Source organism: Pseudorasbora parva, chromosome 11 (assembly GCF_024679245.1).
Source record: "Pseudorasbora parva isolate DD20220531a chromosome 11, ASM2467924v1, whole genome shotgun sequence".
NCBI lineage: Eukaryota > Metazoa > Chordata > Actinopteri > Cypriniformes > Gobionidae > Pseudorasbora > Pseudorasbora parva.
In genome coordinates this window covers 34,037,146-34,051,784 of record NC_090182.1, presented here as the reverse complement: position 1 = coordinate 34,051,784, position 14,639 = coordinate 34,037,146, and the positions used below count along the sequence as shown (strand labels likewise).

Below are 14,639 nucleotides of genomic sequence, written 5' to 3'. Positions count from 1 at the left end.
TGAGCATGCTTAATGTTGAGCCCTAAATTATATTTTAGATTTGAATGCACAATTGTTTTTTAAATAAATAAGAATTCAACACTTTGCATACATCTGTTATTTTGTCTTATTATCTTTATTTAGTAAAGTCTGGTGCCTTTAGTCTCTTCAAGGAAGGCATACAGTTTATTATTAATTTAACAATAGTATCGGATCGGTATCGGGTATCGACAGATACACAAAGCCCAGGCATCGGTATCGGGACTAAAAAAGTCGGATAGGTGCACCCCTAATAGAGACTGTGTCTGTTTCCCCGAATTAGTAAATACAAAAAAACATCAAAGCCATTCAACAGTAAAAATTTAATTGATGTCCAACAAATAAACAACAGATATAATATGGATGAACAATTTATCTATTTCTCCAAAAACGCTTATTGTTAATGATATGATTATAGATCATAACTTAGATGTGCTGTGACAGAAACCTGGCTAAAACCTGACGATTACATTACTTTAAATGAGTAAACACCCTCGAGATTATTGTTATAAACATGAGCCACGTCAGAAAGGTAAAGGGGGAGGTGTTGCTGTAATTTATAATAATATTTTCAGTATTACTCAGAAGTCTAGTTTCAAATATAATTCCTTTGAAGTTTTCGTGATTTATGTAACATTGTGTAGTGTAAATGATAAATCCAGTTTGATATTTGTGTTGACTAATGTATACAGGCCACCAGGGCACAATACAGACTTTATCAAAGAATTTGCTGTTTGTATCAGAGTTAGTATTAGCTGTAGATAAAGTACTAATTGTTGGTGATTTTAATCACCAACAACAATGAAACAGACAATGAAAAAGACGCATTGGGATTGGCATTTAGAGACATTCTAAACTCTATTGGAGTTAGAAAACACATATCGGGACCCACTCATCGCCTTAATCATACTTCAAATATAATAATGTCACATGGAATAAATGTTGATACTGTAAAAATTCTGCAGCAGAGCGATGATATCTCAGATCATTACCTAGAGTAGGTAATGTATACTTATTAAGTATACTCATGTATACTTAATTTACCTAAGGGTGCAAAGCCATCCCCTCGCTTCAAATTTGGCAGGACGATAACCGCTGCGACTAAAGATTGCTTTGTACATGATCTTCCTCATCAGTTCCATCTCCTCAGCATTACAGATAGCCAAGAGGAACTTGATGTTGCAACAGAAACTATTGAGTCTCTCTTTACTAGCACTTTAGACATAGTTGCTCCCCGGCGCTTAAAGAAGATTAAAGCAAATAACCCAACGCCGTGGTACAACGAGCACACTCAGGCCCTTAAAACAGCAGCCAGAAAAATGGAGCGCAGCTGGAAGAAAACAAAACTGGAGGTTTTTCGCAATTTGTGGAAAGAGAGCATGATTGCATATAGAAAGGCCATAAAAACTGATAGATCTGCTTATTTCTCAACACTTTTAGAAGAAAACAAACACAACCCTAGGTATTTATTCAATACAGTGGCTAAATTAACACAAGCTTCAACTTCTGACATTTGTAAACAACACAGCAGTAATGACTTTATAAACTTCTTTACTATTAAGATTGTTATCAATTATTAGGAATAAAATTATAACCATGCAGCCGTCTACTACAGTATCACTTCAGACAGAGCATTGTAGTCTCACTGAGGAAAAATTACACTCATTCACTGCTAAACTTGGAGAAGAATTGGCTAAACTTTTTAAATCATCAAAATCAACAACATGTATGCTTGACCCTATACCAACTAGGCTACTAAAAGAGATGCTTCCAAAGGTCATAGATCCTCTGCTTATTATTATTAATTCATCCTTGACATTAGGATATGTACCAAAAACTTTTAAGTTGGCTATAATTAAACCACTTATTAAAAAAACGCAACTTGATCCTAAAGAATAAGTCAATTACAGGTCAATCTCGAATCTACCGTTTCTATCAAAAATACTAGAAAAAGCCGTGTCTTCACAATTATGTTCCTTTTTAGAAAAAAGTGAGGATTTCCAGTCAGGATTTAGACCGTATCATAGTACTGAGACTGCTCTAATTAGAGTTACAAATGATTTACTCTTATCATCTGATCGTGGTTGTATCTCTCTATTAGTGTTACTCGATCTTAGCGCTGCATTCGATACAATCGATCACTATATTCCTCTGAATAGAATCGAAAATTATGTTGGCCTTATTGGAACTGCATTGGCATGGTTTAAATCGTACTTATCTGACCATTATCAGTTTGTAGCAGTAAATGAAGAGATGTCACACCGATCACAAGTTCAGTATGAGGTACCGCAAGGCTCAGTGTTTGGGCCGTTGCTTTTCACCCTGTATATGCTACCACTGGGAGATATCATTAGGAAGCTTGGCGTTAGTTGTTATGCTGACGATACTCAGCTCTATATTTCCTCACGCCCTGAAGAAAGCTACCAATTCACAAGATTAACGGAATGCATAGCTGATATAAAAAATTGGATGAATAGTAATTTCCTGCAACTTAATTCAGATAAAACTGAATTTTTAATTATTGGACAGAAAAGCTCCGCAAGTAGTTACCTACTCTCAGAAAAAAAGGTACAATTTTGTACCAAAGAAGGTACAAACCCTTGTCCCTGGGGTGGTACCTTTTAAGGGTACATAATTGTACCTTAATATGATGGAACAAATTTGTAACATTCCAGTTTGTACCTTAAAGGGCATAATTTGTACCATGGGCAACCAAAATGTACCTTTTGTTTTTAAAACACGCTGGTACAATATTGTACCTTCATCAAAGGTACAAATCTGGTCCCTTAAGGTACCACCCCAGGGACAAGCCCATTTGTACCTTAACTGGGTCAAATTTGTTCCTTCTAAAAAGACAATTTTTCTATTAAATGACACACATTCAACAACTGATTGCAAAATACTTTGAATCGCACTTAATCACTATTACTCACCCTGTTAAAATCCATGTGGTAGTGGTCTATCGTCCTCCAGGTCACCTCGCTAACTTTGTGGAGGAGTTGGATGTGTTACTTTCTTGCTTCCCTGAGGATGGCACTCCACTGATTCTGCTTGGTGACTTCAACATACATCTTGATAAACACCTAGCCACAGACTTCAGCACTCTACTGACTTAATTTGACCGTAAGTTAGTATCTACTACGGCTACTCACAGATCAGGTAACCAATTAGACCTCATCTACACACGCAACTGCTCCACGGACAACACATTAGTTACTCCATTACACACCTCAGACCACTTTCTCATCACTCTTAACCTCATACTGACTCCTGATACAACACGTACTCCTACACAGATTACCTTTCGGCTAGCCCTAGTGAAAAAAAAGTATACTTGCGGCCAGACTCATTTTCAGTATACTTAAAGTGTGTTAATGACTAGTTAACTTGAAGTGTGCTATTTTGACACAACTAATTTTGTACTAAGTATATTTAAGTTGTAATTAAATTGTGTTAAAGCACAACTTTAAGTGTATTTAGTATACTTTTGTGTGCTAGATTGGAACAACTTTAAGTATACTTAGTACACTTTAAGTATATAGTGACTAATTACGTGCTTAGTGATATTAAATGTGCTTTATTTGTATTATAAGTATACTTTATTCGTGTTATAGTACACTTTATTTGTATTATAAGTACACTTTGTGTTATAGCATACTTTATTTGTGTTTTAATAAATTACAAATTAATTACCAGTATATTCAGAACACACAAGCAATATACTATGAATATAATATATATTTTATTTACCTTGACTCATTCAAATGACTAAAAATATACACTTTGTAGTCAATAACAATACAATGTGTTATTACTTAGCTATACATTGTACAATATACTTTGAATTACATAATGTCACACAATACAGTATTTTAAATGTGCTACATTACATTTTAATGAAGTACTTACTGACTTACTTTCCCAATGTTGAATGCATTGTTTTCAAGGACATTACAATAAATTAAATTAAATCTAACACACATAACTAATGAAGAGACCTTTCATTAAACAAGCCCAACGATTTTTATAAATGGTTTCACATGGTTTCAGCAAAGCTAAACAAAATTAACTTACTATGTTTTTCATTAAATTAACAATGTTGGAAAACATATTATTGAACTAATTCCACTGACCATCTCTATACATAAATATAAATTACACATTATATTCAATTTTCTGGTGAGCTGCTCATTACACTTGCGTCTGATGGCCGCTTACACATCATCTGGGACAGTTGAGAGCAAACACTCGTGACGCAATCTGTTAACAGAATATACAAGAGATAAAGTCAGGTGCATGTTCATTCAACTTTTTATTCACGTTTAGTGACATTATGTATTAACTTACTTACCTCCAAACAGAAGGACTTTTTCCGGTGCTTTTCGGGATCGCGTAACGTTTGGCCATTTTATTCCAAAACAGTTTATCGTCACCATCAACGTCAGGCAGCGATGTGGTGTAATTGAACTGCTCCCAGGAATAAGCAATGTATGTTTCCGCTCTCAGTGTTTTATTAAATGATTAATGTAACGCAACATTCTACTTCACCTGCAAGGCTGCAAATCTCCCGCGAGTGAGCGTCATATACAGACGAGTACCGTCAGTAGCTCTGCATTTTAAGTGTGCTGTTGGATTCTTCTTTGCCAGTGTAAACTTATTAAACATATTTACACTTAAATCACAACTAAAGTAGGGCTTATAGCATACACTGCATATATTAAAAAATGGGCGTTTAGTCCATATAATAATTGACTTATATAAAAATAATGTATTATCACTTATTTATTCATGATTAAGCTTGAACAGTTAAGCATGAATAAATATTCTTAAACAGTATTTATAACTTTTTATACAGCTTAATGATATTAGTTATGTATTTTTAAAATATGCTTTTAGTGCATTGTTAACAATGACAATTTTGAGCATAAGTTTAAAATATATAAAAAATATATTTTAAAGGAATGTTCAGATAAGTACACTTTACAAAAGTACACTGAACTTTCATTTAAAGTATATTTTTCTAAAATATATTTTTAGAAAATATACTAAAATACAATTATTTTAAAGTGTGTTAAAAGTTGTATTGTGAAATATGATGCTAATATATTTTTTATATAATAGAAATGGTACATTTTTTGTAAGTATATTTCTAATATACTATCGGAAAAGAGAATATATTTGAAATACAATAAAGTATACTTTTTTTCACTAGGGAGTCTACGCTCTCTCTCTCCCTCTCGCCTATCCACTATGGTTTCCCTAGTGAAAAAAAAGTATACTAAGTATACTTGCGGCCAGACTCATTTTCAGTATACTTGAAGTGTGTTAATGACTAGTTAACTTGAAGTGTGCTATTTTGACACAACTAATTTTGTTCTAAGTATATTTAAGTTGTAATTAAATTGTGTTAAAGCACAACTTTAAGTGTATTTAGTATACTTTTGTGTGCTAAATTGGAACAACTTTAAGTATATTTAGTACACTTTAAGTATAATGACTAATTACATGCTTTAGTGATATTAAATGTGCTTTATTTGTATTATAAGTATATTTTATTTGTGTTAAGTATATTTTATTTGTATTATAAGTATACTTTATTCGTGTTATAGTACACTTTATTTGTATTATAAGTACACTTTGTGTTATAGCATACTTTATTTGTGTTTTAATAAATTACAAATTAATTACCAGTATATTCAGAACACACAAACAATATACTATTAATATAATATATATTTTATTTACCTTGATTCATTCAAATGACTAAAAATATACACTTTGTAGTCAATAACAATACAATGTGTTATTACTTAGCTATACATTGTATATTATACTTTGAATTACATAATGTCACACAATACAGTATTTTAATGTGCTACCTTACATTTTAATGAATTACTTACTGACTTACTTTCCCAATGTTGAATGCATTTGTTTTCAAGGACATTACAATAAATTAATCAAATCTAACACACATAACTATTGAAGAGACATTTCATTAAACAAGCCCAACGATTTTTATAAATGGTTTCACATGGTTTCAGCAAAGCTAAACAAAATTAACTTACTATGTTTTTCATTAAATTAACACTGGAAGATGTTGGAAAACATATAATTGAACTAATTCCACTGACCATCTCTATACATAAATAGAAATTACACATTATATTCAATTTTCTGGTGAGCTGCTCATTACACTTGCGTCTGATGACCGCTTACACAGGGTCAGTTGACAGCAAACACTCGTGAAGAACGCAATCTGTTAACAGAATATATGAGATAAGGTCAGGTGCATGTTCATTCAACTTTTTATTCACGTTTAGTGACATTACATAGGCCTATTACTTACCTCCAAACAGAAGGACTTTTTCCGGTGCTTTTCGGGATCACGTAACGTTTGGCCATTTTATTCCAAAACAGTTTATCGTCACCATCAAGGTCAGGCAGCGATGTGTCGTAATTGAACTGGTCCGAAGAATGAGCAATGTACTTTCTGCTCTCAGTGTTTTATTAAATAATTAATGTAACGCAACATTGTACTTCACCTGCAAGGCTGCAAACCTCCCGCGAGTGAGCGTCATAAGGAAGAGTACCGTCAGCAGCTCTGCCTCTAATTGGCTGCAGGCATTGATCAACACAATCTGATTGGTCACAGATCAATGAAGAGACATTTGAATTCCGATAAGAAACAACTATTTAACTCATATTTTCTTGCGTTGTATTTTAAGTGTGCTGTTGGATTCTTCTTTGGCAGTGTAAACTTATTAAACATATTTACACTTAAATCACAACTAAAGTAGGGCTTATAGCATACACTGCATATATTTAAAAATGGGCTTTTAGTCCATATAATAATTTATTTATATAATAATAATTTATTATCACTTATTTATTAATGCTTAAACTTGAACAGTTAAGCATGAATAAATAACCTTAAACAGTATTTATAACTTTTTATACAGCTTAATGATATTAATTATGTATTTTTAAAATATGCTTTTAGTGCATTGTTAACAATGACAATTTTGAGCATAATATTAAAATATATAAAAAATATATTTTAAAGTAATGTTCAAATAAGTACACTTTACAAAAGTACACTGAACTTTCATTTAAAGTATATTTTTCTAAAATATATTTTTAGAAAATATACTAAAATTCAATTATTTTAAAGTGTGTTAAAAGTTGTATTGTGAAATATGATGCTAATATATTTTTTATATATTTAGAAATGGTACATTTTTTGTAAGTATATTTCTAATATACTATCGGAAAAGAGAATATATTTGAAATACAATAATGTATACTTTTTTTTCACTAGGGTTCACTCTTTGCTCCACTCTAACATCTCTCTTTGCTCCACTCTCTTTGCTCCACTCTAACATCCTCCTTAGACAGTTTTTGCCCCCTTTCATCCAGACCAGCTCGCCCCACCCCATCTGCCCCCTGGCTGTCTGATGTTCTCCGTGAACATCGCTCTGGACACAGGGCGGCAGAGAGGAAATGGTGGAAATCTAAAAACTATACTGACCTTACCTTGTATCAGTCTCTTCTCTCTTTTTTCTCTACAAATGTCTCCACTGCTAAAACAACATACTACCACAACAAAATCAACAATTGCTCTGACTCTCGTAAACTCTTTAAAACATTCTCCTCTCTCCTTTGTCCTCCCCCTCCTTCATCAACTCATACAGCTGAATACTTTGCATCATTTCTCACAAACAAAACATCTCTCATCAGTAACCAGTTCTCCTCACCACAAACTGACACGCACATCTCAAAAACTAACACGAACACGCTTGCAGATTTGCTTTATACAACATTAGAAAGATTAGACCCTTCCTATCAGAACAGGCTGCACAACTCCAGGTTCAAGCTCTTGTTCTGTCCAGACTGGACTATTGTAATACTCTTCTGGCTGGGCTTCCAGCATGCACTATTAAACCCTTGCAGCTGATCTAGAATGCAGCAGCGAGAGTGGTCTTTAATGAGCCGAAGAGAGCGCATGTTACGCCTCTCTTTATCAGACTGCACTGGTTGCCAATGGCTGCTCGCATCAAATTCAAGGCACTAGTTCTCGCCTACAAAACAACCACTGGCTCTGCACCAATATACTTAAACTCACTTGTTCAGACATACACACCCTCCAGAAGCTTGTGTTCTGCGAGTGAGCGGCGCCTCGTGGTTCAATCCCAAAGAGGCATGAAATCGCTCTCACAGACATTTTCCTGGACCGTTCCCACCTGGTGGAATGACCTGCCGATCTCAATTCGTGCTGCCGTGTCTGTAGCCATTTTTAAAAAACATCTTAAGACACATCTTTTCCAATTGCACCTGACCAATACAGAATAGCACTTACTGATCACCACAGCAACGACCAAAAAGCGCACACTCCCGGATCATATCTACGTCTCTCATGTCAATCTTGAGTACCTATAGAATAGTATAACATCCTTCAGATCTCCAAAAAAACTTTAGTTTTATTATATTTATAAAAGAAATATAGGCTGTTCCGAGTCTTTCCGGGAAAAAAAACGAGCGCCTGGAGGCGTATCGTGTGGGCGGATCTAAAGAATGACGAGTCCGTGACGTCCTCAAGCGTGGAGAAACCCATGTCTATCGATCTCAGCTAATAGATATTTGATCCAGATATATATGATGATATATGACATTTGTGTGTGTTTTTACTCGCAGACTAGTGTAACGTTATACATAGAACGTCTCAGGTTACGTATGTAACCATGGTTCCCTGAGAGGGAACGAGACGCTGCGTCGAAACGCTAGGGGACGCCTCTGAATGGAACACTTGTGTAATCAGTCCAATAGCGGGACGATACGTCACGGGCGGGTGACGTCATCGACCAGGAAGCTATAAAGCACACCTGGATCAAACAGTCACTTGCTTCTGGAAAAAGTCGAACAAATTGATCACAGGCATGCCGGGAGTATGGCATCGCGACGCAGCGTCTCGTTCCCTCTCAGGGAACCATGGTTACATACGTAACCTGAGACGTTCCCTATCTCGAGGGAACTTCGAGCTGCGTCGAAACGCTAGGGGACCTCAATACCCACGCCGCCAGAGTCCCAAATGTCTGTATGTGTGATTTAACCCAGAAACACCCCGGACCCCGGAGTAGAGGCTACGTCTAAATTGTAAAACCTCACAAATGTATGCAGAGAGGACCACCCAGCCGCATCACAAACCTCTGACAGTGAAACTCCCAAAATAAGAGCCATAGAGGCAGCCATACTCCTAGTAGAGTGGGCGCGGACCCTCATAGGTGAAGGATGTCCGACCGACTCATAAGCGAGCAAAATAGCCTCGACTATCCACTTGGTAAGCGTCTGCTTTGAAGCCGATTTTCCCTTACTGGAGGACCCAAAACATACAAACAACTGTTCTGACTTTCGCCACAGGGCAGCTCTGTGGACATATGCATCTAGGGCCCTGACCGGACATAGCAGATTTAGCTTCTCTTGGTCTTGACCAGTGAACGGAAGCGGACAGAAAGCCTGCAGCATTACTGGTCAGGGCACATTAGTCGGAACCTTGGGAACATATCCTTCCCTCGGGAAGAGAAATGCTTTCACCATTCCTGGTGCAAACTCAAGGCAAGAAGGTGCTACTGATAGAGCCTGTAGGTCTACTCTTTTCAGTGATGAAATCGCTAGAAGAAACACTGTTTTTAGTGTGAGGAACTTTTCTGACACTTCCTCTAACGGCTCGAAGGGAGCCAACATAAGGCCTTCCAGCACTATGGCCAGGTCCCAAGTCGGCACCCTTGAGCGTGCCGCAGGTCTAAACCTCAAGGTACCACGGAGGAAACGCGTGACCCACATAGTGTGCATGATGCGTTATCTAATAGATTATGATACGCAGATATCGCCGACACATACACTTTCAGAGTCGATGGGGATAACCCCGTGGAGAATTTTTCTTGCAAGAACTCGAGAACTGAACCGACCGGGCAGTTAACAGGGTCCAAAGTCTGGTGCGTACACCAGGCGACAAAAACTCTCCATTTGTGTGCGTAAATTCTCCTTGTGGATGGTGCTCTGGAGTGCAACATGGTCTCTATCACCTCAGTCGATAGACCCGTGTTTATGAACTGGGCCCCCTCAGGGGCCAAGCCCACAGTTTCCACAGTTCCGGGCGCGGGTGCAGTACTGACCCCCCGGCCTGCGAAAGAAGATCCCTCCTGACTGGAATTTCCCAGGGAGGACCCTCTAGGAGAGACATGATGTCTGGGAGCCATACTCGGCCCGGCCAGAACGGGGCTACCAATAAGAGCTGAACCCCGTCCCGGCGGACTCTCTCCAGCACTCCTGGGAGCAACACCAGAGGGGGAAAGGTGTACAGACACAGCCTCGGCCACATCTGTACCATTGCGTCCAGCCCCAGCGTGGCTGGATGTGTGAGGGAAAAGAATGCTGGACAGTGTGTCGTCTCTCGAGACGCAAACAGATCCACCTGGGCTCGCCCAAAGCGTATCCACAGCTCTTCCACCACCTCGGGGTGGAGCCTCCATTCCCCCGGCACCACTCCCTGCCTCGACAGGGAGTCTGCCGCTACATTCAGGACCCCCGGGATTTACATCGCCCTGAGCGAGAGCATCTTGCCTTGGGCCCATATTAGCATGTGATGCGTGAGCTTCCACAACCGACGCGATCTCAATCCCTCCTGGTGATTTATATACGAGACCACCAAAGTGTTGTCTGACCGAACTAACACATGACGACCCCGTAGGTCTGGGAGGAAGTGTTTGAGTGCTTGAAACACAGCCATCAGCTCCAGCTGGTTTATGTGCCAGGAGAGCTGATGGCCCCTCCACAGACCTTGGGCCAAGCGGCCACTCATGACCGCTCCCCAGCCAGTTAGGGAGGCATCTGTCGTTAGCATTACGCGACGACAAGGAGCCCCCAGAACTGGACCTTGGGAAAGGAACCAAGGATCTTTCCACTTCACCAAGGCACGTAGGCAGCGCCGCGTGACCTTGATTAAGCGAAAAGGGTTTCCCCTCAGGGAGAACCCCTCGGTCCTGAGCCACCACTGTAAGGGTCTCATGTACAGCAGGCCAAAAGGTATCACGTTGGACGCTGCTGCCATCAAACCCAACACTCTTTGAAAGTGTTTGACAGTGAGTGACTGGCCTAGCTTTATCTGGTTGACAGTATTCAGGATCGTTTTTACCCTGGGCGGAGATAGCCGAGCCGACATCGTTCTCGTGTCCCAAACTACCCCCAGAAAAGTAATGGTCTGCTGTGGTGCCAACATACTTTTCTTTTCGTTCAACCTTAGCCCCAACACCTTCATGTGGGCGAGAACAGCATCTCGATGCTGAACCGCCAGTTGTTTCGACTGTGCTAACACTAGCCAATCGTCGATGTAATTTAGCACGTGGATGCCCTGGAGTCGCAGCGGAGCCAGAGCTGCATCCACGCACTTCGTGAAAGTGCGGGGCGTTAAAGCTAGACCGAATGGCAGCACTCGATATTGGTACGCTTTTCCCCCAAAAGCGAACCTGCCCCATCCTCCTTTGGAACTATGAAGTACCGGCTGTAAAACCCCGACTCTCTGCAGTGGGGAGGTACCCGTTCTATAGCCTCTTTTCGCAGGAGAGTCTTTACCTCTTGTTCCATGACCAGGGCCTGCTCGGGGCTTACTACCGTGGTAGTAACCCCGTTGAACATGGGCAGGTGTAACCCGAATTGAATTCTGTACCCTTTTTCTATTGTACGCAGGACCCATTCTGAGACATTCGGCAGAAGTTTCCACGCTGCCAGAAAATCTACTAAGGGAACCAGCCTCTCGAGGCTGGTCTCTGGATTTTCCTGTGTGGTCAGCCCGGTGTCCTGTAACGGATAACCGGCAGGTAGCAACCGAACTGACCGCCCAGGGGCCCTCCTGAGAGGGCGCGAACATCCCCAAGCCGCTACGTTTCCGGGCGGACATGGAGATATGCGTTCGCCGGGGACCGCCGCGCCCTGAAGCACCAATGGTGGCAGGGTTGACAGACCAGCCCCCCGATGGCACTGGGAAAGAGCGGGCGCCTCGGTGAGCCGCACTTTCCCGGAGGGGACAGCCATCGGAAGCCCTGCGCTCTTGGCGTCAGGACTTCTTAGCCGAGGCCTTCCTAGCGATAAGGACCGTCCTCAGATCCGTCCTACCGCGGGAAGGTCCCGGCTGAGCGCGTCGCCCGGACCCCCGTTCTCTCTGCCAGGGGGGGCCCAAGCGGCCACGCTCTGTTTCTGTTGCGCTCGATGCGCTGCGGAGGAGGACGTACTCGGCTGGGGCTGCCTCCGCCCGGCAGCCCCTGGGGGATATGATTTGCGGGGGAGAAATTTTGAGAACGCCGCCGCCTGCTTCCTGGCCTCCTGGTAACGGTTGACGACCATTGTTACAGCGTCACCAAAGAGGCCAGTAGGCGAGACGGGCGAATCCATAAGAAACTTCTTATCTCTTTCTTTTATATCTGATAGATTTAACCACAGATGTCTCTCTGTGGCCACCAGGGCTGCCATAGAGCGGCCGATGGATCTGGCCGTCTCCCTAGTGGCACGAAGAGACAAATCTGCCGCCTGCCTAATTTCAGCGATCGTTTCTCTCCCCACTTCTTCGGTCTCTTCATTTATATCCCCCAATAAATCGGCTTGATAAGCCTGCAGGACGGCCACCGTATGTAGACAGGCGGCCGTCTGCCCTGCTGCCGAGTACGCCCTGCCCACCAGCACTGATGTTGTTTGGTGGGCAGCTGCGGGGCTTGCAGCGACGATGCTGACTCGGGGGAGAGATAGCTCGCTAACGTCTCTTCCACCCGCGGCATCGCCGCATAACCATGAGCCTTCAACCCGCCTTGGCAACAGCGGGACCCGAGCCCTGAGGACCGCGAGCCAAAGCACTCTGGCCGTGGAAATCCACTTTGCGACGCGACTGAAGCGATGTTGTGAAGCTTCCCGTCATTTCTGCGTTCAAATCGGTTCAACTTTGTCTATGTTTAGGATGGGAATCCAAGTCTTTAACAGTGTAAAAAGCTCAGTATGCATGAAACAGCATTTCACCCTCCCTTTAAGAAATGATGTACACATTTTTAAGACATTGGAATCAGATGTGCACAAATGTAATGTTTTGTAGGTGAGTGACTATGCATAATTTGTTCCTAAATACAAAATGTCATAAACCATATAACGGTCAAGTGCCTGGTAGTCCAGTTCCTTACCTGGCATCATGCAAAAACAATCCTTGTCATTTAAAACAAGGATATGCAAGGTTGAATAGGTCCTCCACCACAACTGCTTGGCAAATTTCAGATCCCTCCATTTTTACAGCGCTGAAGACTCTTTTCACTGAAGACAGCATTTCCAGTCAGATGCTCCCAAAATCTGTACAATTCGATATGGTTCTGGCTGGTTCTTCCTGAACAAAATGAAAAAACAAAATTAGAAAAGTCACAAGTAAACCTGCATTTAATTTAAATTCCTAAAAAAATACTTGCAACTTTACAGAATACTTATCTTCCTATAGATTATTTGCATACGATACCTGTCAGATTGTGACATTTGTCTTTCTCCCTGAAAATCACTGGAAGTAAAACCAGAGCTGTAAAGAAATCCATATCTGAAAGACACTGAGAAGGTATTAGGGATGTAACGGTTTAAATTACAAAAGTTGTTTGTATCATGGTTTTAGAGTCACGATTTCAGTACAGTTCATTATGTGAGTGATTCTATAATTGCATGTACATTTGGTGTCCAAAGTCAATATTGTTTTTCATTTCTTTTTTAAAATGGTTATATTCTTTTATAATTGTTAGTTACTGCCATGGATTACTAGATGTTACAGGCCATTAGGGATGTTAACCGATGACCGTTTGACCGATGGTTGACCATATCAACGTTAACCGATCAAAGTTTTCTGTTAAAAAAAAGTGATCTCTAAATTAGGCTATTATAGACAGTGGACTAAACGCTACTACAGTTAGCCATCTCATTCCAAAATCTTTTTGTGTGAAGTGAACAAATCCCTCACACTTATTTTTTCATAACTTGCCTGTTTTTACTTAATAAACCAATAAAAACTTTTGGCGTGAGGTCACAGCGTTTGGGTTTGCGTACTCACAAGGTTTGCAAAAAGTAAACAGGCTAAAACACTCGAGGTTAGAGCCTAATTGATTGCTATGGGAGCAAAAACATGTTCTGAATGATTTTGATTGATAAACTAAGTACCAATGCAAAATCATGACATAGTAATGTACCTATAATGTAAATAATAAAGAATTAAAAAGAAAACCCAGCAATTGGTGCACAAACTAAATAGATTATATACGAGATATGCGTATATATCTTATATACTTATATAAGCACTTATAGCTTCAGTTATATACTACTAGTATATGAAACATATGATTTGTAAGACATTAAAGACTATTTTAACACAATTTAAACAGCAAAAATCAAAACGGGATTTTGTAAGAATTGTAATCAGGCTCTCAACAGATTACTTATTAAAATTTCTTTTAGCCAATAGAATCGTTCTGGGGGTCCTTGCAGACACAATTTCATAGCGGACAGGATTTGTCATGACACTGGGACTGTCTGTCTGTGTGTGTGTGTGTGTGTGTGAG

At 40.2% G+C, this 14,639-nt stretch overlaps 1 protein-coding gene across 1 annotated transcript in view; it reads right to left on the bottom strand.

The window, feature by feature from the left end:
- Window positions 1–12,171: 12,171 nt before the first annotated feature.
- LOC137092088 (uncharacterized) overlaps window positions 12,172–14,639 on the bottom strand; it is a 52,121-nt gene continuing 49,653 nt past the window's right edge. Inside the window, exon 3 of the mRNA XM_067456361.1 lies at window positions 12,172–12,895. Coding sequence (XP_067312462.1) covers window positions 12,172–12,895 — 724 coding nt within the window. The remainder of the gene's footprint in view (window positions 12,896–14,639) is intronic.